This window comes from Electrona antarctica (assembly GCF_951216825.1).
Source record: "Electrona antarctica genome assembly, contig: scaffold_61, whole genome shotgun sequence".
Taxonomy (NCBI): Eukaryota; Metazoa; Chordata; class Actinopteri; order Myctophiformes; family Myctophidae; genus Electrona; species Electrona antarctica.
The window spans coordinates 122,446-148,820 of record NW_027638718.1 but is presented as its reverse complement, the minus strand read 5'-3'; the positions used below and the strand labels follow the sequence as shown (position 1 = coordinate 148,820).

At 41.8% G+C, this 26,375-nt stretch overlaps 2 protein-coding genes across 2 annotated transcripts in view; both read right to left on the bottom strand.

Annotated features, from left to right (window-relative positions):
* LOC306917799 (protein NLRC3-like) overlaps positions 1 to 26,375 on the bottom strand; it is a 49,930-nt gene that overhangs the window by 1,530 nt on the left and 22,025 nt on the right. Inside the window, exons 5-9 of the mRNA XM_079530704.1 lie at positions 9,714 to 9,901; positions 6,859 to 8,716; positions 3,962 to 4,138; positions 2,327 to 2,455; positions 1,682 to 1,731 (exon numbers count right to left, since the gene is read on the bottom strand). Of these exons, the coding sequence (XP_079386830.1) occupies positions 1,682 to 1,731; positions 2,327 to 2,455; positions 3,962 to 4,138; positions 6,859 to 8,716; positions 9,714 to 9,901 (2,402 nt within the window). The remainder of the gene's footprint in view (positions 1 to 1,681; positions 1,732 to 2,326; positions 2,456 to 3,961; positions 4,139 to 6,858; positions 8,717 to 9,713; positions 9,902 to 26,375) is intronic.
* LOC306917784 (uncharacterized protein) lies at positions 11,398 to 19,651 on the bottom strand (the record flags this gene model as incomplete). Its single annotated transcript, XM_079530692.1, has 5 exons — positions 11,398 to 11,407; positions 12,209 to 12,322; positions 14,242 to 14,355; positions 18,225 to 18,338; positions 19,629 to 19,651. The coding sequence occupies 5 exons, from the start codon at positions 19,649 to 19,651 to the stop codon at positions 11,398 to 11,400; spliced, it is 375 nt and encodes a 124-aa protein (XP_079386818.1).

Sequence of the window (26,375 nt, the reverse complement as noted above, 5' to 3'; positions counted from 1 at the left end):
TGAACTGGGGACCCCCCAGAATAATAATTTGAACTGGGGACCCCCAAAATAATCATATTTGAACTGGAGAACCCCAAAATAATCATATTTGAACTGGGGACCCCCATAATAATTGAACCCCCACATTGACAAGCCCTTGGAATTGTATAGGCATTACATTTAGTTTGAGGCATTGTGAGCTTGTAGATCTGCTATTTTCACAATATTTTCCACTTTATTACACACGCGTTGAAATCTGTCTGTCTCTCTGTGTACCTGTCTGTCTCTCTGTGTACGTGTCTGTCTCTCTGTGTACGTGTCTGTCTCTATGTGTGTACGTGTCTGTCTCTCTGTGTACGTGTCTGTCTCTCTGTGTACCTGTCTGTCTCTCTGTGTACCTGTCTGTCTCTCTGTGTACCTGTCTGTCTCTCTGTGTACCTGTCTGTCTTTCTGTGTACCTGTCTGTCTCTCTGTGTACCTGTCTGTCTCTCTGTGTACCTGTCTGTCTCTCTGTGTACCTGTCTGTCTCTCTGTGTACCTGTCTGTCTCTCGGTGTACCTGTCTGTCTCTCGGTGTACCTGTCTGTCTCTATGTGTACGTGTCTGTCTCTCTGTGTACCTGTCTGTCTCTCTGTGTACCTGTCTGTCTCTCTGTGTACCTGTCTGTCTCTCTGTGTACCTGTCTGTCTCTCTGTGTACCTGTATGTCTCTCTGTGTACCTGTCTGTCTCTCTGTGTACGTGTCTGTCTCTCTGTGTACGTGTCTGTCTCTATGTGTGTCTGTCTCTCTGTGTACCTGTCTGTCTCTCTGTGTACCTGTCTGTCTCTCTGTGTACCTGTCTGTCTCTCTGTGTACCTGTCTGTTTCTCTGTGTACCTGTCTGTCTCTCTGTGTACCTGTCTGTCTCTCTGTGTACCTGTCTGTCTCTCTGTATACCTGTCTGTCTCTCTGTGTACCTGTCTGTCTCTATGTGTACCTGTCTGTCTCTCTGTGTACCTGTCTGTCTCTCTGTGTACCTGTCTGTCTCTCTGTATACCTGTCTGTCTCTCTGTGTACCTGTCTGTACACGGTAACTCTCTCATTTCTCAACCGTTTCAGACGTGGGAAGGCTCGCCAGAACTGAGCCGGCCCCCTGGGCGCGTTCCTGGAGGTCTGGTTGTTCTGGGGACCCCCCAGGGACCCCCGCATGGTAACACACGGTAACTATTTACTAAGTACAGCATAGAGCACAGTACACTACAATACAGTACAGAGCACAGTGCAGTACAGTAACTGTAACAATACATGTATAGTTGCACCGCTCAGTTCACACACGTGTGATTTATATTTCTGGTTGTCTTGTATGTTGTTAAATGGAGCGTGGAACAATGCCAATGATCGACACGGGAGATCACTTGTGACTTTCAAACAAAAATGAGATCCACCTGTGATCTGCACACATCACGGCTCTGCACCACCTTTCATGCATCGCACGTCAGAACTGAACTTATGCCAATATAGACGAAATACATATTGTTTACGACCAGGTTAGTGAATGAGGCCCATTGTTTCTGTCAAACCACATGACCTCATCTTGATGGTGTTAAGGACCAGGCCAAGAGCAGAGAGTAGAGAGCACAAGAGTTTTCAGGACAACATCAACCAAGTATACAACAGTGTATAAATGTTAATGTGTGATATTGACACAAACAGACAGATACTCACGTTTTGAAATGAGTGTAGAATTAAGCCAATCTTCTCCTTCATGTTTCACTCTGTAGGAAGTAGAACAACAATGCATCAATGTCTAACTGTCTAAGACAACGTCTCCACTAGCTGACACTACAGTGTTTCACTCTGTAGGAAGTAGAACAACAATGCATCAATGTTCTTTTTTTTTAATCCAAAATGAGTTAAAAGAGGCAGACTGTCACTATTCACATACTAGAGCATGTCTGAAATAAATGTCAGAGCTGAAATATGTAGCTATAGGTGTAATGTTAGTCCACAGAAGTGAACATTTCAAGCATGTTTTCTCAACTCGTTTTCTGCAAGACATTACTCTATAAGCCATATCTCCAAAACTGGTGGGTCAACTCAAACTGAACAACCAATATATAAATTTGAAGATATGATTCCCTGCTTTCATATGACTTAGCCTCGGTCAGAAACTATCACATATTGGATATGTCTTGTTATTAGATTTAGTTTTTTGTTGTTGTTTAGTTTTGAGTACAAATGCTAGGTTCATATTTTCTTTGAGGCACTGCATTGTTCTCTCTGCATGCTTTGTGACGTCGTGTCAGAGTGAATACACTGTTAAGGGAAACACTGCACTGTCCAACATGGACACAGCCCAAGTCTACTCACTTGCAGTTCTCCAGGACTGAATCATTCACCACGTTGAGGCTCAGGTCCAACTCTCTTAGGGAGGGATTAGAGTTTACAGCTGAGGCCAGAGCTTCACAGCATCTCTCTGACAGGAAGCAGTGAGCCAGTCTGAAACACCAGATGGAAACATACATTAATAAATAACACATGGGTTTAAATATGCATTATTCCTGGATTTAGAACCTGCTTCCAGCATCTATTAAAGGACTCTCTTGTCCCACTTAGGGTGCCTTCACACCTGGATGCTTTAGTTCAATTAAAACAAACCCTGGCCCCCAAAATACCGTAATCATATTTGAACTGGGGACCCCCCCCCCCCCCTCCTCCCCTTAGAAGCAATCGGAATTGTAGGCATTAGATGAATGCGAAAATATTACAAATCTACAAGCTCACAACGCTGCTCGGCTCCACAGATACATTTTGTGAAACTAGCCAAACTACAAGCCCACAAAGCCTTGCAGTGAGCTTGTAGATCGGCTATTGTCACAATGTTTGCCTCTTTCTTCCGTACTTTTTATTTATTTTATCAACCACAATGAGTTGCACACCAAGTTGCATTGGTGTGGTTTATCTTAAAAACACTTTGTCCCGACCCAACCCTTCGTTGTGGTTGCTTTAGAAATGTGCAGATAGTCTGTATACTGTATACTGTATACTGTAACTTATACTGACGGTTTGTTCAGTGAGAAAACAATGCTGCACATTAAGCTAATCCTCTGGGGACCCCATTGGGGGTCCAGACCCTCAGTTTGAGAACCACAGACCTAGACTAATAGAATGATAATTGATTGGTACAGTAGGTAGATGCAGACTATTGATTATGTATTCATGGGTAGCACGGTAAAGCTCGATAACTGTGGCGTAGCTACAAGGGATTGAACGTCGAAAATAGCCGATCTACAAGCTCACAAGTGCTGCGTCTCCGACGCTCTGTGATTCAATTCAGTTAAATTGTATTAAAGTGTCAACTCACAACAAGTTGTGTCAAGACACTTTACATGTAGAGCAGAGAACCAACATAGATCCCACCCTGAGCATTAAGACATTTGGAGACAGTGAGCTTGTAGATCAGCTATTTTCGGTGTGCAACTATTTATGTCAAAGTAGCCTGTACATTTGCCTTAAAGGGATATTAATTATTCAATATCAAGCTTATTAACCCTGAGGCCGATTCTACAAAATGTCTTCTAAATCTGAAAACATCTGAAAAACCTATATTTCTATGTCAGTGGTTCTCAAACTACAGTATTTCACGTCAAGGACCCAAAAAATGATATGTAATAGGCCGCCGACCCCCATCTGAAAACATGCCCCCCCAGAAGCAAAGATTTGAGTTAAAAATGTTCGCCCTGAGAATATATATTCAAAGATTTGTGCCACATGTTCACGATTTTTCAAAAATAGCAGACCTACAAGCTCATAGCGTGGCACTCCGTGCCGCGCTATGAGCTTGTAGATCTGCTATTTTTCAATAGCTAAAGTATAAAACACCAAAAGGGGTTCCCACCAAGAATGGATTAATACATTCTCACCACAGCATTCATATTATATTCACATAATACAGTACATAATAAAACAGAAGTGATCATAATAAATGTGGTAAATGTATCTTACTTTAGAACTTCCAGTCTACAGTGTGGGCTCTTCAGTGAAGCACAGAGCAGCTCCACTAGTCCTGAGTCCTGCAGGTTGTTTTCACTGAGGTCCAATTCTCTCAAATGGGAAGGATTAGAGCTGAGAGCTGAAGACACCACTTCAACCTCGGTCTTTCTGAGCTCACAGCCAACAAGTCTGTAAATGCAGATTAAATAAGAGATGATCAAAACAAATGATACCTAGTTCACTGTCATGGAAGTGAACTAAAACATCTCCTATCTATAGTTATCCAGACATAAACAGTATTGTGGAATAGACCAGGGGTTCTCAACCTTTTTGTCTGGGGACCCCCAGGGATGCTTTGGCCATGTCTCGCGACCCCCGCCCCGCTTCCCCACCCCCAATACAAACTGACTGCAAAAATAACCTTAATAATAGAGAAAATATATCATAAATGAATACTGAAACCAGATATAATCATTAAGGAAAGTTTATGCATGTACTATGTGTACTATGTAAACACTTCATTTCCATTTCCCAGCCATTCAGTTGTAATAAATAATTTGGGGACCCCCCAAAATAATTTGGCGACCCCCCGAGGGGTCGTGACCCTCGGGTCAACACCACTAGAATAACAGGAAGATCGACATTTAGATATCATAGATTTCAACCAGCAGTAGAAGGTGTGAAATGAAGACTAGTTTGATTTTCCCCAATATTATAAAAGAAATGTCATAACCTACAGTATGCTCTCAGATGTTTTATTTCTTAGCGGCCAAGAACATCTAAGTGACGGGTTGAAACGAGCGTTTAAATTGCTTATGAAGTCAGCCATGTGTTGGGAAAGTTCATCTCTTTTATGAACTAGTTCAGTTCACAGTTCAAACATTTAAAAATGAACTAGTTCAGTTCATAGTTCATCATTCAACATTTTGAACTAAAGTTCATGGTTCCACAAAATGAACTATTTTAGTTATTTTCACTTTTCTTTTCTTTTCTTTTAGTTTTTCTAAATTAATGCCGCAGCCCATAGCCATAGAACCGCAGACTTTATTCCTATTGGGAATAACTTTGGGATTAATAAAGTTACAACTTTTACAATTTCTCCATTACCATTATCCAAAATAATTCCTTATATTTCTTTTACATTTGGGAAAAAATAGCTCTTTTGCAATGTGAAATGCCACAGAATTCCTTTGCCTTGTCTTAATTATGGGCCAACTTGTGAAAGCTGCATGCTTTTATTGTGAAGGCTCTCAGCTCTCAGTTCAGTTCTCACAGCTCCGCGTTCTGAAAATAGCTGATCTACAAGCTCACAACGCGTCGCGGACGCAACACATTGTGAGCTAGTAGATCAGCCATTTTCAGCATGGAACACGTTGTACGACGAAGAATAAATCAGGCATCACTGACTGAGCTTCTGTGGAGGGAGATGTCTTTAGTTGGCCGACCGAGACGATCATGTATTTAGACAAATACCTCCTCCACGCAAAAATAACAAGCTATTGGAAGCCATTTTTCGTGGCACATTATGTTTAATCAAACAACAATAAGTTTCCAGTGTTTGGGTCGGGAGTCGGGATGTTCTGTGTCTGCGTGCATGACAGGATCCTCATGCAGAGATGCGTGCTGCGCGCTCCAGTGAAATTGTACGGCTGAGAAATATTTGTTAAATTGTGTCGGATAAGGACTTATTGGTGGGTTTTCCGTTAGATATTAAAGCCTGTTTAGGGTGTGTCTTAGCGGGGATTTCGCCTGGAAGGCTCTATGGAAACACTCACTCTTGAACGAAGTTGAACGTGAGAAAGTGACGTTCACACACGCCAGAAATGAACGCTTTCACAATGACGTTCATCAAACAGAAATACAGTACATTCACGTTCACCCAACATATGAACGTGTTCGTGAACGATCGTTCATTGAACGCGTTCAGGGACAACACTGAAGTCAGCATGTTTTCCCAATGCAATCTTACGGAAGCAGTCCTGTGCATGCAGACAGGGTTGACATTGAAGCAGTCCTGTGCATGCAGACAGGGTTGACATTGAAGCAGTCCTGTGCATGCAGACAGGGTTGACATTGAATCAGTCCTGTGCATGCAGACAGGGTTGACATTGAAGCAGTACTGTGCATGCAGACAGGGTTGACATTGAAGCAGTACTGACGTGCATGCAGACAGGGTTGACATTGAAGCAGTACTGTGCATGCAGACAGGGTTGACATTGAAGCAGTCCTGTGCATGCAGACAGGGTTGACATTGAAGCAGTACTGTAGCCTGGTTAATAAACCAGACCGAATCAGCCGTTGGCAAAAAAAAGTTGCCTACCAGCGGATTTCGGTCTGGCGAGGCTCAGTAGCACGCCTCTTTCCTACAAGCGAGAACAGGTCGGACCAATCGGGACACGGTATGCAATATAGGCGGGCTTTGGTACAGTGACGTTCAATGCTTGAGACTTTTGACTGACAGTAGCTCTGACCAATTGCGTCAAAGAGAAAATGTTCCCCGGGAAATGAAATCCAAGTGGAGCCAGCCCAGACTGATATACCGCGACAGTGTTGTGTGATATTAGTCTGGCTTATTAGCCAGGCTAGCAGTACTGTGCATGCAGACAGGGTTGACATTGAAGCAGTACTGACAGGGTTGAGATCGGGAAAACATGGAACCGGCTGTATAAAATGCTGCGTCATTGTAAATGGTGGATTTATGTAGGACTTTTATCCAAAGCTCATTTCTGTTTAAATTGCGGACGGGAGGCAGACTTTCACTTCTGGTTCATTTCTGGTTTTATCTGTTGCCTAGCAACCTAGCATCATTCATGAGTTGGTGAAGAGCGCCATCTATCATAAACCACTGAAAAGACCATAGGACACAATACTGCGTGCTTGGCAGTCAAGTCAATGTGTTAACTACTAACCGAGCCTTTCTGCAGTTCCTCACAGCTGGGACCAGTCTCCTTCGCCCCTCCTTTGATGTGTTGTATTTGTCCAGGTCCAACTCTTCCAGAACCTCCTCTGACATCTGCAGCATGACGGCCAGAGCTGAACACTGGGTCTCAGACAGTTTCTCTGTTCTGTTCTCTGACTTCAGGAACTGTTGGATCTCCTGATGTAATGAGTGGTCGTTCATCTCCATCAGACAGTGGAAGATGTTGATACATCTGTCAGGAGAGACATCACCACGAGTTAACATCTCCTTCAGGTTCTGGATGGCTTTCTGGATCTCCTCTGGACTGTTCTCTGTCTGACCCAGCAGGCCTCCTAACAGACTCTGGTTGGACTGCAGTGAGAGGCCATGGAGGAAGCGGACTAAGAGGTCCAGGTGGCCATTTTCACTCTTCAGGGATTTTTTGATAGCAGCTTTCAGGAAGTCTGAGAGGGAGCTGTTACTGTTGTATTTATCTCCCAGGAATGTCTTCAGTACCTCCATGTTCTTCTGTGTGAAACAGTGGAACAGGTAGACTGCAGCCAGAAACTCCTGGATGCTCAGATGAACAAAGCTGTAGACCGTTTTCTGGAACAGCACACTCTCTGTTTTGAAGATCTGTGTGCACACTCCTGAGTACAGCGCGGCGTCTTTCACATCAAGACCACACTCTTCCAGGTCTTCTTGGTAGAACATGATGCTACTTTTCTTCAGGTGTTTAAATGCCAGCTTGCCCAGATTCAGAAGAACGTCCCTGTCAGACTTCATGAGCTGCTGTCGATTATCTTTCTTGTTTTTGTTTCCTTTCTTTTTTCTCTTTTCCCCCTCATGAGTCTCATCATACTTCTGCTTCTTCGTGTTTGTCTGAACCAACAGGAAGTGGCAGCACATCTCAGTCAGGGTCTTGGGCAGCTGTCCTATCGTGGTGAGTGTCCTCAACATGTCCAGCAGAACGGTAGCAATGATCCAACAGAAGAGTGGGATGTAACACATGATGTGGAGGCTCCTCGATGTCTTCAAGTGTGAGAGGACTCTGTCGGCCAGCTTCTCTTCACTGAATCTCTTCCTGAAGTACTTCTCCTTCTGGGGGTCTGTGAACCCTCGCACTTCTGTCACCATGTCAACACATGCAGGAGGGATCTGATGGGCTGCTGCTGGTCTGGTGGTTATCCAGAGGAGGGCTGAGGGGAGCAGATTCCTCTTGATGAGGTTTGTCAACAGATAATCCACCGATGATGTCACTGTGACATCAGAGATGATTTCATTTTTGTCGAAGTGCAATGGAAACCTGCTTTCATCGAGGCCATCAAAGATGAAGCAAACTTTCCAGGCAGCGAGCTGCTCTGCTGTGACCTTCTTTAATGTTGGGTGGAAATCATGGATCAGTTTGAGAAGACTGTACTGCTTATCTCTGACCAAGTTCAGCTCCCGGAATGAAAAGAGAACCAGGAGATCTATATCTTGATTCTCCAAACCTCTTGCCCAGTCCAGAGCAAACTTGCGCACAGAGAATGTTTTTCCAATGCCAGCGATGCCTTCGGTCAGAACACTTGTGCTGGGTGTCTCTCTGCCAGGGAGGAGGATCTTAAAGATTTTACAGCAGTTGATTGGTTCGTCATGGAAGGTCTTCATGTTGGAAGCTGTCTCAAGCTGTATCACCTCATGTTGGCGATTAACCCCTTCACTCTCTCCCGCTGAGATGTAGAGCTCTGAGTAGGTGCTGGTGAGGGAGGTTCCAGACTCTTCCGTGAGGGAGGTTCCAGACTCTTCCGTCATGTGGTTTTTCACTTCATCAAGACTGTCCTCCAAAATGACCTTATAATCGTTCAAATCATCCTGCAGACTGACGTCTGAAATGAGAAAAAATTTATGTTTTAAACATTCGGGTTAATTTATAACGTTACATGTTTACAGCACACATTACTAATTAATTACCCCCAGAGAATATGCTTTTTGATAAGAAACATTGCCAAAGGTAACAACCCAAGATCAGCTGTTTTTGTCCAGTTGTTGAGTTGATAGATGTTTAGCTTCATTATTTGCACTTAGATATAATTGATACAGACAGATCATTTGAACATTTGTGACCAGATTTGACTGAGAGCCTGCCATCGAGCAGCCTCCAGCTTTTCACCAGAGGAGAAAAACTAATATTTGTATTTAATCCAAAATTAGTTAATAGCACAGGCAGACTCTTCACATACTAGAGCATGTTTGAAATAAGTGTCAGAGCTGAAATCAATGCTTAGACATGTAGCTAGGTGTAATGTTAGAGTAAACAGAACTGACAGAAGTCATGTAAATATGAAATAAATGCTTAAACATGTAGCTAGGTGTAATATTAGAGACCACAGAAGTCATGTAAATATAAAATAAATGCTTAAACATGTTAAGCTAGGTGTAATATTAGAGGCCACAGAAGTCATGTAAATATGAAATAAATGCTTAAACATGTAGCTAGGTGTAATGTTAGAGTCCACAGAAGACATGTAAATATGAAATGAATGCTTAAACATGTAGCTAGGTGTAATATTAGAGGCCACAGAAGTCATGTAAATATGAAATAAATGCTTAAACATGTAGCTAGGTGTAATGTTAGAGACCACAGAAGTGAACCTTTCAAGCCTGTTTTCTCAACTCGCTGTTTCTCTGCAAGACATTACTCTATAAGCCATATCTCCAAAACTGGTGGGTCAAACTGAACAACCAATATGTCAACTTGAAGCTGTGATTCCCTGCTTTTATATGACATGAAAAAAACGAAAATTACAAATACTCCAATGGGCCCCAGTCAAATTTGGTCACATTTAGTCTGACTATGAATTTTCAACGAGTGCAGATTCTTACTTTGTCCAGGTGTGGTTTGACTGGGTGTCTTCAGTCCAGGTGTGGTTTGACTGGGTGTCTTCAGTCCAGGTGTGGTTTGACTGGGTGTCTTCAGTCCAGGTGTGGTTTGACTGGGTGTCTTCAGTCCAGGTGTGGTTTGACTGGGTGTCTTCAGTCCAGGGTTCTGCTCAGTCTCACCACGCCTCTCTCTGTGGACATGATTACATATTTAGATCCACATTGGAGCCACCTGGTTCCTGTAGATCCCAAAATCCATCATTGATTGATTGATTAATTTTACATTTACATTTTGGGTTGGATATGTGGCTAATAATATTAACCAGATAATGTCAGCTAAATGTTTTTTCTATCCCTAGGCTAGTTGTAGTGTGTTATAGTGTATAGGCCTATTGTATAGTTTTATAGTGTATATTGTATAGTGTTATAGTGTATAGTGTTATAGTGTATATTGTATAGTGTTATAGTGTATATTGAACAGGAGGATTGACATACTGTGTATCTGGAGGTCCAGGTTCATTACTGAAGTTAGGAGGGTGTCCCATAGACCAGTCACTCTTCATAGACAGCAGGCTGGGAGTTGGAGACTCTGCTCTGTGGTACAGACGTCTGGAATCATAGAAACGAAGAAGTCAATTTATTCAATATGTGTTGTTTTGGGAGGTCTGAAGTTTAGTCCAAGCGTAGTCAAAGTGGCATTGAATGAATGAGGCTAGAGAGCACTTTAGTTGACAGAAAGTCTGCCCAAAAATATGTCTATCATTTCTTTATTTTTTTTTATCACACAGAAATAAAGAAAAGTGTTTTTTTCCCCACAAATTGCACCCATGTTCTTCCAGTCATAGGCTACTATTATCATATTCTGTATTTGTCATTCATGTAATTCACATTGTAATGCTATCCAGAATGTGTGTAGCAGGCCAATGTAATGTTTTCATATTCGCAAAGGTGCACCGTCACCATAATTAACCTGATAATCACACCAGCAAAACTATGGTATTCATCACTAGTTGTGTTATAGTGTTGTGTATAGTGTTATAGTGTATATTGTATAGTGTATAGTGTATATTGTATAGTGTTATAGTGTATATTGTATAGTGTATATTGTATAGTGTTATAATGTATATTGTATAGTTCATGCTGCTGCTGAACAGTCCAACCTTATTAGCCCTTTAAAAAAATAGAAGTCCACATTATTGCATCAGCGCGTGCAATTCGGCCAGTCATAGTTTTAAGCGAGCTCACCTTAATTAATTATAATATGGGCAACTGTAGCTAGGCTGTAGGCTACTACATTGATCTCATCATGAGATCAATCAAGTTTGGTGCCAAATGTCCCGCGAATCATTTTAATATGACGACATCGTGAAATTAACCTGCACTTAGGCTGACAAAGAGGATCTGACAAAGAGGATATAGGCTACCCGCCGTATATGGTTGAAAATGTATATGCCTACGTGTCCATGATCAGAACAAATCCATTCTCCACATGACATTCAGACAGATGACAGTGAGATGATATTGATCCCCGCATGAATCAATGCAGCTCTGATAAAAAAAAGTATCGGATATCTATTTTACCTCTAGGCGAGTGTGCAATTGTTCTTTCTCTTTTTTTATAACCCTGCAGTGCATTCATCAGCTAAGGGCTTTTATCATTGCCGAGTTGTAGGCCTAAAAATAGTCCTCATGCACACCTACGGAGGGACGGGTGCCTCGCAGCGATGGCCTGGAGGAGTAGGAGAAAGTGGAGTCCCGCTTTCTCCTACTTAGGGGCAGCGGTGGCCTAAGGGTTAGAGGAGTGCCCTTGTTGCCGAAAGGTTGCCGGTTCGATTCCCCGGACTGGCAGGAAAAACCTGGGTGGGGAAGTGATTGTCATCACTCACCCAACACCGCTGAAGTGCCCTTGAGCAAGGCACTGAACCCCCAACTGCTCCCCCTGGAGCTGCTTAGTGGCCAACAGTATAAGACTGTGGTTGTACTGGTCAGCTCCCAGGTTTTAGTGTGTGTGTGTGCGTGTGTGTGTGTCTGTCTATGTGTTTCTATGTGCAGGGCGTTGCTGAAAATGAGCACCTGTGCTCAGCTACTTCCCTGTTTGCTTGAAGATCTGTCCGTGCAGAGACCCGCCTGTCAAAATTAACTGCTCTACAAGCTCATCGCGGCTGTTGTATATAATTTAAAACTTGGGAATCCTCTGTGCAGTCTATGATGACGTATTTCGATATTTCCTGTTGCCTTATATGGTCGTGGATGTTCCATCAAACCAGGCGACACCAGGCGAATCGCTTGGAAAAAATGCGGAAAGGATACACTCGGCGATACGCACAAATGAAGTGATTACACCTGGTTCCCTGAATAACACCGGACTTAGCCGTAGCGTGATCCGACAGATTTTCCGCTATCTATACGCATGACCTTTACGCTTCCGTTACACTATGGCGTATTTCTCCTTTGTGAATGAGGACCAGTGTGTATATTGAACAGGAGGATTGACATACTGTGTATCTGGAGGTCCAGGTTCATTACTGAAGTTAGGAGGGTGTCCCTTAGACCAGTCACTCTTCATAGACAGCAGGCTGGGAGTTGGAGACTCTGCTCTGTGGTACAGACGTCTGGAATCATAGAAACGAAGAAGTCAATTTATTCAATATGTGTTGTTTTGGGAGGTCTGAAGTTTAGTCCAAGCGTAGTCAAAGTGGCATTGAATGAATGAGGCTAGAGAGCACTTTAGCTGACAGAAAGTCTGCCCAAAAATATGTCTATCATTTCTTTATTTTTTTTTATCACACAGAAATAAAGAAAAGTGTTTTTTTCCCCACAAATTGCACCCATGTTCTTCCAGTCATAGGCTACTATTATCATATTCTGTATTTGTCATTCATGTAATTCACATTGTAATCTATCCAGAATGTGTGTAGCAGGCCAATGTAATGTTTTCATATTCGCAAAGGTGCACCGTCACCATAATTAACCTGATAATCACACCAGCAAAACTATGGTATTCATCACTAGTTGTGTTATAGTGTTGTGTATATTGTATAGTGTTATAGTGTATATTGTATAGTGGTATAGTGTATATTGTATAGTGTATAGTGTATATTGTATAGTGTTATAGTGTATATTGTATAGTGTATATTGTATAGTGTTATAATGTATATTGTATAGTTCATGCTGCTGCTGAACAGTCCAATCTTATTAGCCCTTTCAAAAAATAGAAGTCCACATTATTGCATCAGCGCGTGCAATTCGGCCAGTCATAGTTTTAAGCGAGCTCACCTTAATTAATTATAATATGGGCAACTGTAGCTAGGCTGTAGGCTACTACATTGATCTCATCATGAGATCAATCAAGTTTGGTGCCAAATGTCCCGCGAATCATTTTAATATGACGACATCGTGAAATTAACCTGCACTTAGGCTGACAAAGAGGATCTGACAAAGAGGATATAGGCTACCCGCCGTATGTGGTTGAAAATGTATATGCCTACGTGTCCATGATCAGAACAAATCCATTCTCCACATGACATTCAGACAGATGACAGTGAGATGATATTGATCCCCGCATGAATCAATGCAGCTCTGATAAAAAAAAGTATCGGATATCTATTTTACCTCTAGGCGAGTGTGCAATTGTTCTTTCTCTTTTTTTATAACCCTGCAGTGCATTCATCAGCTAAGGGCTTTTATCATTGCCGAGTTGTAGGCCTAAAAATAGTCCTCATGCACACCTACGGAGGGACGGGTGCCTCGCAGCGATGGCCTGGAGGAGTAGGAGAAAGTGGAGTCCCGCTTTCTCCTACTTAGGGGCAGCGGTGGCCTAAGGGTTAGAGGAGTGCCCTTGTTGCCGAAAGGTTGCCGGTTCGATTCCCCGGACGGGCAGGAAAAACCTGGGTGGGGAAGTGATTGTCATCACTCACCCAACACCGCTGAAGTGCCCTTGAGCAAGGCACTGAACCCCCAACTGCTCCCCCTGGAGCTGCTTAGTGGCCAACAGTATAAGACTGTGGTTGTACTGGTCAGCTCCCAGGTTTGCGTGTGTGTGTGTGCGTGTGTGTGTGTGTCTGTCTATGTGTTTCTATGTGCAGGGCGTTGCTGAAAATGAGCACCTGTGCTCAGCTACTTCCCTGTTTGCTTGAAGATCTGTCCGTGCAGAGACCCGCCTGTCAAAATTAACTGCTCTACAAGCTCATCGCGGCTGTTGTATATAATTTAAAACTTGGGAATCCTCTGTGCAGTCTATGATGACGTATTTCGATATTTCCTGTTGCCTTATATGGTCGTGGATGTTCCATCAAACCAGGCGACACCAGGCGAATCGCTTGGAAAAAATGCGGAAAGGATACACTCGGCGATACGCACAAATGAAGTGATTACACCTGGTTCCCTGAATAACACCGGACTTAACCGTAGCGTGATCCGACAGATTTTCCGCTATCTATACGCATGACCTTTACGCTTCCGTTACACTATGGCGTATTTCTCCTTTGTGAATGAGGACCAGTGTGTATATTGAACAGGAGGATTGACATACTGTGTATCTGGAGGTCCAGGTTCATTACTGAAGTTAAGAGGGTGTCCCATAGACGTGTCACTCTTCATAGACAGCAGGCTGGGAGTTGGAGACTCTGCTCTGTGGTACAGACGTCTGGAATCATAGAAACGAAGAAGTCAATTTATTCAATATGTGTTGTTTTGGGAGGTCTGACGTTTAGTCCAAGCGTAGTCAAAGTGGCATTGAATGAATGAGGCTAGAGAGCACTTTAGTTGACAGAAAGTCTGCCCAAAAATATGTCTATCATTTTTTATATTTTGTTATCACACAAAGAAATAAAGAAAAGTTTATTTTTCCTCACAAATTGCACCAATGTTCTTCCAGTCATAGGCTACTATTATCATATTAATATATAATAATAATAATAATATATAATATATATACATATATCACCCATGTTCTTCCAGTCACAGACTACTATTATCATATTCTGTATTTGTCATTCATGTAATTCACATTGTAATGCTATCCAGAATGTGTGTAGCAGGCCAATGTAATGTTTTCATATTCACAAAGGTGCACCGTCACCATAATTAACCTGATAATCACAACAGCAATGTTATAGTGTTGTGTATATTGTATAGTGTTATAGTGTATATTGTATAGTGTTATATTGTAGTGTTATAGTGTATATTGTATAGTGTTATAGTGTGTATTGTATAGTGTTATAGTGTATATTGTATAGTGTATATTGTATAGTGTTATAGTGTATATTGTATAGTGTTATAGTGTATATTGTATAGTGTTATATTGTATAGTGTTATAGTGTATATTGTATAGTGTTATATTGTATAGTGTTAGTGTATATTGTATAGTGTTATAGTGTATATTGTATAGTGTTATAGTGTTATATTGTATAGTGTTATAGTGTATATTGTATAGTGTTATAGTGTATATTGTATAGTGTTATAGTGTATATTGTATAGTGTTAGTGTATAGTGTTATAGGTCCTCATTCACAACGGCGTTTACGCTCATAAAGTGACTTTTTTATTTATTTATTAGGATATTTCTAGCATGCGCGATTGCGCTGCTCACTTGACAGCTTTCTACTCGCAGTGCAACGCGCTGTGAGCTTGTAGATCGGCTCTCGCAGTCTCGCGGACTCGCGCTGCATGTTAAAAAACAAACTCACAATTATAATAAGAACATACACTTATCTGCATTCTGCACTGTACGAATCCAACGTTGTTTAGTGTAGTAATGTCTGCAGTATAGGCCTATTTAAATTGTTTCGTTATGGAGCTCCTTTGAGTCAGTCTGACTGTCGGTGCGTGTGTGTGTGTGTGTGTGTGTGTGTGTGGGGGGGGGGGGTAGCCCTATATAAAAAATAGAAGACCACATTAGCCTATTTGAATGAATGGCATCAGCGTGTTTGAAAGTCGGCCAGTCATATCATAGTTTTAAGCCAGCTCACCTCCACTCGCGCTTGTTCACAAACATGACGGACAGACAGACAAGAAAGGCTGTTGATGATGATTATTATTACCACTGTAACTCGCTGATCAGCATGTTGACAGAGACTCAGCCAATTAAAGTTTCACGTAGGCCTAAATGCATTTGCTGCAAGCACCTATCTGCCTCCATTTGCGTCGTGGTATTAATTTATAATATGTATATTGATCACATGCGGACGCCACACAGAATAGCCAACTCTTACCTGCAGCTGAGGAAACATACAACGTAGTTGGATCGGATGAAATATAGCCTTAAGTCCAAATCCCACAAGAAAAAAAAGAAAGAAAATATGTCCTGTGTCCATGCATGTCCATATATTTGCTTTCCAAATCCGACAGTGCAAGGCAGGGAATCAATCACCGCAGTAGACTAATCAATAGGGCCTTTTATCATTGCCGAGTTTTAATATAGCATTTGGTTGTGTGGTGAACAGTACAAATTAACTTCTTTCTCATTATGTGAAAGTAACTGTAACATCAGTTAACTTATTAACGTTCTGACATTTAACAAGGAGTGAAGCAATGCGTGCCAAGTTGGCAAGTTTCGTTTATAATTATATACAAAACTCGCGCTGTTTGCTTGAAGATCTGTCCATGCAGAGACTCGCCTGTCAAAATTAACTGCTCTACAAGCTCATCGCGGCTGTTGTATATAATTTAAAGCCCGGTGCAGGCTATGATGACGTATTTCGATATTTCCTGTTGCCTTATATGGTGTGGGATGGGCGTTCTAACCAGGCGACACCAGGCGAATCGCTTGGGAAAAATGCGGAAAGGCTACACTCTGCGATCCGCACAAATGAAGTGATTACACCAGCTTCCCTGAATAAGACGGGAGCAAATCGCAGCGTGATCGGACAGAGAAATACGATGATATTTAGTATCTGTATACGCTTCCGTTACACTCTGGCGTAAACGCCGTTGTGAATGAGGACCATAGTGTATAGTGTTATAGTGTATATTGTATAGTGTTATAGTGTATATTGTATAGTGTTATAGTGTATATTGTATAGTGTTATAGTGTATATTGTATAGTGTTAAATTGTATAGTGTTATAGGTCCTCATTCACAACGGCGTTTACGCTCATAAAGTGACGTTAAATGAGCGGACGGTGTGTGTGTGTGTGTGTGTGGGGGGGGGGGGGGGGGACACCAGCATGCTGCTGCTGAACAGTCCAATCTTATTAGCCCTTTAAAAAAATAGAAGTCCACATTATTGCATCAGCGCGTGCAATTCGGCCAGTCATAGTTTTAAGCGAGCTCACCTTAATTAATTATAATATGGGCAACTGTAGCTAGGCTGTAGGCTACTACATTGATCTCATCATGAGATCAATCAAGTTTGGTGCCAAATGTCCCGCGAATCATTTTAATATGACGACATCGTGAAATTAACCTGCACTTAGGCTGACAAAGAGGATCTGACAAAGAGGATATAGGCTACCCGCCGTATATGGTTGAAAATGTATATGCCTACGTGTCCATGATCAGAACAAATCCATTCTCCACATGACATTCAGACAGATGACAGTGAGATGATATTGATCCCCGCATGAATCAATGCAGCTCTGATAAAAAAAAGTATCGGATATCTATTTTACCTCTAGGCGAGTGTGCAATTGTTCTTTCTCTTTTTTTATAACCCTGCAGTGCATTCATCAGCTAAGGGCTTTTATCATTGCCGAGTTGTAGGCCTAAAAATAGTCCTCATGCACACCTACGGAGGGACGGGTGCCTCGCAGCGATGGCCTGGAGGAGTAGGAGAAAGTGGAGTCCCGCTTTCTCCTACTTAGGGGCAGCGGTGGCCTAAGGGTTAGAGGAGTGCCCTTGTTGCCGAAAGGTTGCCGGTTCGATTCCCCGGACTGGCAGGAAAAACCTGGGTGGGGAAGTGATTGTCATCACTCACCCAACACCGCTGAAGTGCCCTTGGGCAAGGCACTGAACCCCCAACTTCTCCCCCTGGAGCTGCTTAGTGGCCAACAGTATAAGACTGTGGTTGTACTGGTCAGTTCCCAGGTTTTAATGTGTGTGTGTGTGTCTGTCTATTTGTTTCTATGCAGGGCGTTGCTGAAAATGAGCACCTGTGCTCAGCTACTTCCCTGTTTGCTTGAAGATCTGTCCGTGCAGAGACCCGCCTGTCAAAATTAACTGCTCTACAAGCTCATCGCGGCTGTTGTATATAATTTAAAACTTGGGAATCCTCTGTGCAGTCTATGATGACGTATTTCGATATTTCCTGTTGCCTTATATGGTCGTGGATGTTCCATCAAACCAGGCGACACCAGGCGAATCGCTTGGAAAAAATGCGGAAAGGATACACTCGGCGATACGCACAAATGAAGTGATTACACCTGGTTCCCTGAATAACACCGGACTTAACCGTAGCGTGATCCGACAGATTTTCCGCTATCTATACGCATGACCTTTACGCTTCCGTTACACTATGGCGTATTTCTCCTTTGTGAATGAGGACCAGTGTGTATATTGAACAGGAGGATTGACATACTGTGTATCTGGAGGTCCAGGTTCATTACTGAAGTTAGGAGGGTGTCCCTTAGACCAGTCACTCTTCATAGACAGCAGGCTGGGAGTTGGAGACTCTGCTCTGTGGTACAGACGTCTGGAATCATAGAAACGAAGAAGTCAATTTATTCAATATGTGTTGTTTTGGGAGGTCTGAAGTTTAGTCCAAGCGTAGTCAAAGTGGCATTGAATGAATGAGGCTAGAGAGCACTTTAGCTGACAGAAAGTCTGCCCAAAAATATGTCTATCATTTTTTTATTTTTTTTATCACACAGAAATAAAGAAAAGTGTTTTTTCCCCCACAAATTGCACCCATGTTCTTCCAGTCATAGGCTACTATTATCATATTCTGTATTTGTCATTCATGTAATTCACATTGTAATGCTATCCAGAATGTGTGTAGCAGGCCAATGTAATGTTTTCATATTCGCAAAGGTGCACCGTCACCATAATTAACCTGATAATCACACCAGCAAAACTATGGTATTCATCACTAGTTGTGTTATAGTGTTGTGTATATTGTATAGTGTTATAGTGTATATTGTATAGTGGTATAGTGTATATTGTATAGTGGTATAGTGTATATTGTATAGTGTTATAGTGTATATTGTATAGTGTATATTGTATAGTGTATATTGTATAGTGTTATAATGTATATTGTATAGTTCATGCTGCTGCTGAACAGTCCAATCTTATTAGCCCTTTCAAAAAATAGAAGTCCACATTATTGCATCAGCGCGTGCAATTCGGCCAGTCATAGTTTTAAGCGAGCTCACCTTAATTAATTATAATATGGGCAACTGTAGCTAGGCTGTAGGCTACTACATTGATCTCATCATGAGATCAATCAAGTTTGGTGGCAAATGTCCCGCGAATCATTTTAATATGACGACATCGTGAAATTAACCTGCACTTAGGCTGACAAAGAGGATCTGACAAAGAGGATATAGGCTACCCGCCGTATGTGGTTGAAAATGTATATGCCTACGTGTCCATGATCAGAACAAATCCATTCTCCACATGACATTCAGACAGATGACAGTGAGATGATATTGATCCCCGCATGAATCAATGCAGCTCTGATAAAAAAAAGTATCGGATATCTATTTTACCTCTAGGCGAGTGTGCAATTGTTCTTTCTCTTTTTTTATAACCCTGCAGTGCATTCATCAGCTAAGGGCTTTTATCATTGCCGAGTTGTAGGCCTAAAAATAGTCCTCATGCACACCTACGGAGGGACGGGTGCCTCGCAGCGATGGCCTGGAGGAGTAGGAGAAAGTGGAGTCCCGCTTTCTCCTACTTAGGGGCAGTGGTGGCCTAAGGGTTAGAGGAGTGCCCTTGTTGCCGAAAGGTTGCCGGTTCGATTCCCCGGACTGGCAGGAAAAACCTGGGTGGGGAAGTGATTGTCATCACTCACCCAACACCGCTGAAGTGCCCTTGAGCAAGGCACTGAACCCCCAACTGCTCCCCCTGGAGCTGCTTAGTGGCCAACAGTATAAGACTGTGGTTGTACTGGTCAGCTCCCAGGTTTTAGTGTGTGTGTGTGTGTGTCTGTCTATGTGTTTCTATGTGCAGGGCGTTGCTGAAAATGAGCACCTGTGCTCAGCTACTTCCCTGTTTGCTTGAAGATCTGTCCGTGCAGAGACCCGCCTGTCAAAATTAACTGCTCTACAAGCTCATCGCGGCTGTTGTATATAATTTAAAACTTGGGAATCCTCTGTGCAGTCTATGATGACGTATTTAGATATTTCCTGTTGCCTTATATGGTCGTGGATGTTCCATCAAACCAGGCGACACCAGGCGAATCGCTTGGAAAAAATGCGGAAAGGATACACTCGGCGATACGCACAAATGAAGTGATTACACCTGGTTCCCTGAATAACACCGGACTTAACCGTAGCGTGATCCGACAAATTTTCCGCTATCTATACGCATGACCTTTACGCTTCCGTTACACTATGGCGTATTTCTCCTTTGTGAATGAGGACCAGTGTGTATATTGAACAGGAGGATTGACATACTGTGTATCTGGAGGTCCAGGTTCATTACTGAAGTTAGGAGGGTGTCCCATAGACCAGTCACTCTTCATAGACAGCAGGCTGGGAGTTGGAGACTCTGCTCTGTGGTACAGACGTCTGGAATCATAGAAACGAAGAAGTCAATTTATTCAATATGTGTTGTTTTGGGAGGTCTGAAGTTTAGTCCAAGCGTAGTCAAAGTGGCATTGAATGAATGAGGCTAGAGAGCACTTTAGTTGACAGAAAGTCTGCCCAAAAATATGTCTATCATTTTTTTATTTTTTTTATCACACAGAAATAAAGAAAAGTGTTTTTTCCCCCACAAATTGCACCCATGTTCTTCCAGTCATAGGCTACTATTATCATATTCTGTATTTGTCATTCATGTAATTCACATTGTAATGCTATCCAGAATGTGTGTAGCAGGCCAATGTAATGTTTTCATATTCGCAAAGGTGCACCGTCACCATAATTAACCTGATAATCACACCAGCAAAACTATGGTATTCATCACTAGTTGTGTTATAGTGTTGTGTATATTGTATAGTGTTATAGTGTATATTGTATAGTGGTATAGTGTATATTGTATAGTGTATAGTGTATATTGTATAGTGTTATAGTGTATATTGTATAGTGTATATTGTATAGTGTTATAATGTATATTGTATAGTTCATGCTGCTGCTGAACAGTCCAATCTTATTAGCCCTTTCAAAAAATAGAAGTCCACATTATTGCATCAGCGCGTGCAATTCGGCCAGTCATAGTTTTAAGCGAGCTCACCTTAATTAATTATAATATGGGCAACTGTAGCTAGGCTGTAGGCTACTACATTGATCTCATCATGAGATCAATCAAGTTTGGTGCCAAATGTCCCGCGAATCATTTTAATATGACGACATCGTGAAATTAACCTGCACTTAGGCTGACAAAGAGGATCTGACAAAGAGGATATAGGCTACCCGCCGTATGTGGTTGAAAATGTATATGCCTACGTGTCCATGATCAGAACAAATCCATTCTCCACATGACATTCAGACAGATGACAGTGAGATGATATTGATCCCCGCATGAATCAATGCAGCTCTGATAAAAAAAAGTATCGGATATCTATTTTACCTCTAGGCGAGTGTGCAATTGTTCTTTCTCTTTTTTTATAACCCTGCAGTGCATTCATCAGCTAAGGGCTTTTATCATTGCCGAGTTGTAGGCCTAAAAATAGTCCTCATGCACACCTACGGAGGGACGGGTGCCTCGCAGCGATGGCCTGGAGGAGTAGGAGAAAGTGGAGTCCCGCTTTCTCCTACTTAGGGGCAGTGGTGGCCTAAGGGTTAGAGGAGTGCCCTTGTTGCCGAAAGGTTGCCGGTTCGATTCCCCGGACTGGCAGGAAAAACCTGGGTGGGGAAGTGATTGTCATCACTCACCCAACACCGCTGAAGTGCCCTTGAGCAAGGCACTGAACCCCCAACTGCTCCCCCTGGAGCTGCTTAGTGGCCAACAGTATAAGACTGTGGTTGTACTGGTCAGCTCCCAGGTTTTAGTGTGTGTGTGTGTGTGTGTCTGTCTATGTGTTTCTATGTGCAGGGCGTTGCTGAAAATGAGCACCTGTGCTCAGCTACTTCCCTGTTTGCTTGAAGATCTGTCCGTGCAGAGACCCGCCTGTCAAAATTAACTGCTCTACAAGCTCATCGCGGCTGTTGTATATAATTTAAAACTTGGGAATCCTCTGTGCAGTCTATGATGACGTATTTCGATATTTCCTGTTGCCTTATATGGTCGTGGATGTTCCATCAAACCAGGCGACACCAGGCGAATCGCTTGGAAAAAATGCGGAAAGGATACACTCGGCGATACGCACAAATGAAGTGATTACACCTGGTTCCCTGAATAACACCGGACTTAACCGTAGCGTGATCCGACAAATTTTCCGCTATCTATACACATGACCTTTACGCTTCCGTTACACTATGGCGTATTTCTCCTTTGTGAATGAGGACCAGTGTGTATATTGAACAGGAGGATTGACATACTGTGTATCTGGAGGTCCAGGTTCATTACTGAAGTTAGGAGGGTGTCCCATAGACCAGTCACTCTTCATAGACAGCAGGCTGGGAGTTGGAGACTCTGCTCTGTGGTACAGACGTCTGGAATCATAGAAACGAAGAAGTCAATTTATTCAATATGTGTTGTTTTGGGAGGTCTGAAGTTTAGTCCAAGCGTAGTCAAAGTGGCATTGAATGAATGAGGCTAGAGAGCACTTTAGTTGACAGAAAGTCTGCCCAAAAATATGTCTATCATTTTTTTATTTTTTTTATCACACAGAAATAAAGAAAAGTGTTTTTTCCCCCACAAATTGCACCCATGTTCTTCCAGTCATAGGCTACTATTATCATATTAATATATAATAATAATAATAATATATAATATATATACATATATCACCCATGTTCTTCCAGTCACAGACTACTATTATCATATTCTGTATTTGTCATTCATGTAATTCACATTGTAATGCTATCCAGAATGTGTGTAGCAGGCCACTGTAATGTTTTCATATTCACAAAGGTGCACCGTCACCATAATTAACCTGATAATCACAACAGCAAAACTATGATATTCATCACTAGTTGTGTTATAGTGTTGTGTATATTGTATAGTGTTATATTGTAGTGTTATAGTGTATATTGTATAGTGTTATAGTGTGTATTGTATAGTGTTATAGTGTATATTGTATAGTGTTATAGTGTATATTGTATAGTGTTATAGTGTATATTGTATAGTGTTAGTGTATATTGTATAGTGTTAGTGTATATTGTATAGTGTTATAGTGTATAGTGTTATAGTGTATATTGTATAGTGTTAGTGTATATTGTATAGTGTTATAGTGTATAGTGTTATAGTGTATATTGTATAGTGTTATAGTGTATATTGTATAGTGTTATAGTGTATATTGTATAGTGTTAAATTGTATAGTGTTATAGTGTATATTGTATAGTGTTAAATTGTATAGTGTTATAGGTCCTCATTCACAACGGCGTTTACGCTCATAAAGTGACGTTAAATGAGCGGACGGTGTGTGTATGTGTGTGTGTGGGGGGGGGGGGGGACAGCAGCATGCTGCTGCTGAACAGTCCAATCTTATTAGCCCTTTAAAAAAATAGAAGTCCACATTATTGCATCAGCGCGTGCAATTCGGCCAGTCATAGTTTTAAGCGAGCTCACCTTAATTAATTATAATATGGGCAACTGTAGCTAGGCTGTAGGCTACTACATTGATCTCATCATGAGATCAATCAAGTTTGGTGCCAAATGTCCCGCGAATCATTTTAATATGACGACATCGTGAAATTAACCTGCACTTAGGCTGACAAAGAGGATCTGACAAAGAGGATATAGGCTACCCGCCGTATATGGTTGAAAATGTATATGCCTACGTGTCCATGATCAGAACAAATCCATTCTCCACATGACATTCAGACAGATGACAGTGAGATGATATTGATCCCCGCATGAATCAATGCAGCTCTGATAAAAAAAAGTATCGGATATCTATTTTACCTCTAGGCGAGTGTGCAATTGTTCTTTCTCTTTTTTTATAACCCTGCAGTGCATTCATCAGCTAAGGGCTTTTATCATTGCCGAGTTGTAGGCCTAAAAATAGTCCTCATGCACACCTACGGAGGGACGGGTGCCTCGCAGCGATGGCCTGGAGGAGTAGGAGAAAGTGGAGTCCCGCTTTCTCCTACTTAGGGGCAGCGGTGGCCTAAGGGTTAGAGGAGTGCCCTTGTTGCCGAAAGGTTGCCGGTTCGATTCCCCGGACGGGCAGGAAAAACCTGGGTGGGGAAGTGATTGTCATCACTCACCCAACACCGCTGAAGTGCCCTTGGGCAAGGCACTGAACCCCCAACTTCTCCCCCTGGAGCTGCTTAGTGGCCAACAGTATAAGACTGTGGTTGTACTGGTCAGCTCCCAGGTTTTAATGTGTGTGTGTGTGTGTCTGTCTATTTGTTTCTATGTGCAGGGCGTTGCTGAAAATGAGCACCTGTGCTCAGCTACTTCCCCGTTTGCTTGAAGATCTGTCCGTGCAGAGACCCGCCTGTCAAAATTAACTGCTCTACAAGCTCATCGCGGCTGTTGTATATAATTTAAAACTTGGGAATACTCTGTGCAGTCTATGATGACGTATTTCGATATTTCCTGTTGCCTTATATGGTCGTGGATGTTCCATCAAACCAGGCGACACCAGGCGAATCGCTTGGAAAAAATGCGGAAAGGATACACTCGGCGATACGCACAAATGAAGTGATTACACCTGGTTCCCTGAATAACACCGGACTTAACCGTAGCGTGATCCGACAGATTTTCCGCTATCTATACGCATGACCTTTACGCTTCCGTTACACTATGGCGTATTTCTCCTTTGTGAATGAGGACCAGTGTGTATATTGAACAGGAGGATTGACATACTGTGTATCTGGAGGTCCAGGTTCATTACTGAAGTTAAGAGGGTGTCCCATAGACGTGTCACTCTTCATAGACAGCAGGCTTGGAGTTGGAGACTCTGCTCTGTGGTACAGACGTCTGGAATCATAGAAACGAAGAAGTCAATTTATTCAATATGTGTTGTTTTGGGAGGTCTGAAGTTTAGTCCAAGCATAGTCAAAGTGGCATTGAATGAATGAGGCTAGAGAGCACTTTAGCTGACAGAAAGTCTGCCCAAAAATATGTCTATAATTTTTTATATTTTTTTATCACACAAAGAAATAAAGAAAAGTTTATTTTTCCTCACAAATTGCACCAATGTTCTTCCAGTCATAGGCTACTATTATCATATTAATATATAATAATAATAATATATAATATATATACATATATCACCCATGTTCTTCCAGTCACAGACTACTATTATCATATTCTGTATTTGTCATTCATGTAATTCACATTGTAATGCTATCCAGAATGTGTGTAGCAGGCCACTGTAATGTTTTCATATTCACAAAGGTGCACCGTCACCATAATTAACCTGATAATCACAACAGCAAAACTATGATATTCATCACTAGTTGTGTTATAGTGTTGTGTATATTGTATAGTGTTATAGTGTATATTGTATAGTGTTATATTGTAGTGTTATAGTGTATATTGTATAGTGTTATAGTGTGTATTGTATAGTGTTATAGTGTATATTGTATATTGTATAGTGTTATAGTGTATATTGTATAGTGTTATAGTGTATATTGTATAGTGTTAGTGTATATTGTATAGTGTTAGTGTATATTGTATAGTGTTATAGTGTATAGTGTTATAGTGTATATTGTATAGTGTTAGTGTATATTGTATAGTGTTATAGTGTATAGTGTTATAGTGTATAGTGTTAGTGTATATTGTATAGTGTTATAGTGTATATTGTATAGTGTTATAGTGTATATTGTATAGTGTTAAATTGTATAGTGTTATAGTGTATATTGTATAGTGTTAAATTGTATAGTGTTATAGGTCCTCATTCACAACGGCGTTTACGCTCATAAAGTGACGTTAAATGAGCGGACGGTGTGTGTATGTGTGTGTGTGGGGGGGGGGACGGACAGCAGCATGCTGCTGCTGAACAGTCCAATCTTATTAGCCCTTTAAAAAAATAGAAGTCCACATTATTGCATCAGCGCGTGCAATTCGGCCAGTCATAGTTTTAAGCGAGCTCACCTTAATTAATTATAATATGGGCAACTGTAGCTAGGCTGTAGGCTACTACATTGATCTCATCATGAGATCAATCAAGTTTGGTGCCAAATGTCCCGCAAATCATTTTAATATGACGACATCGTGAAATTAACCTGCACTTAGGCTGACAAAGAGGATCTGACAAAGAGGATATAGGCTACCCGCCGTATATGGTTGAAAATGTATATGCCTACGTGTCCATGATCAGAACAAATCCATTCTCCACATGACATTCAGACAGATGACAGTGAGATGATATTGATCCCCGCATGAATCAATGCAGCTCTGATAAAAAAAAGTATCGGATATCTATTTTACCTCTAGGCGAGTGTGCAATTGTTCTTTCTCTTTTTTTATAACCCTGCAGTGCATTCATCAGCTAAGGGCTTTTATCATTGCC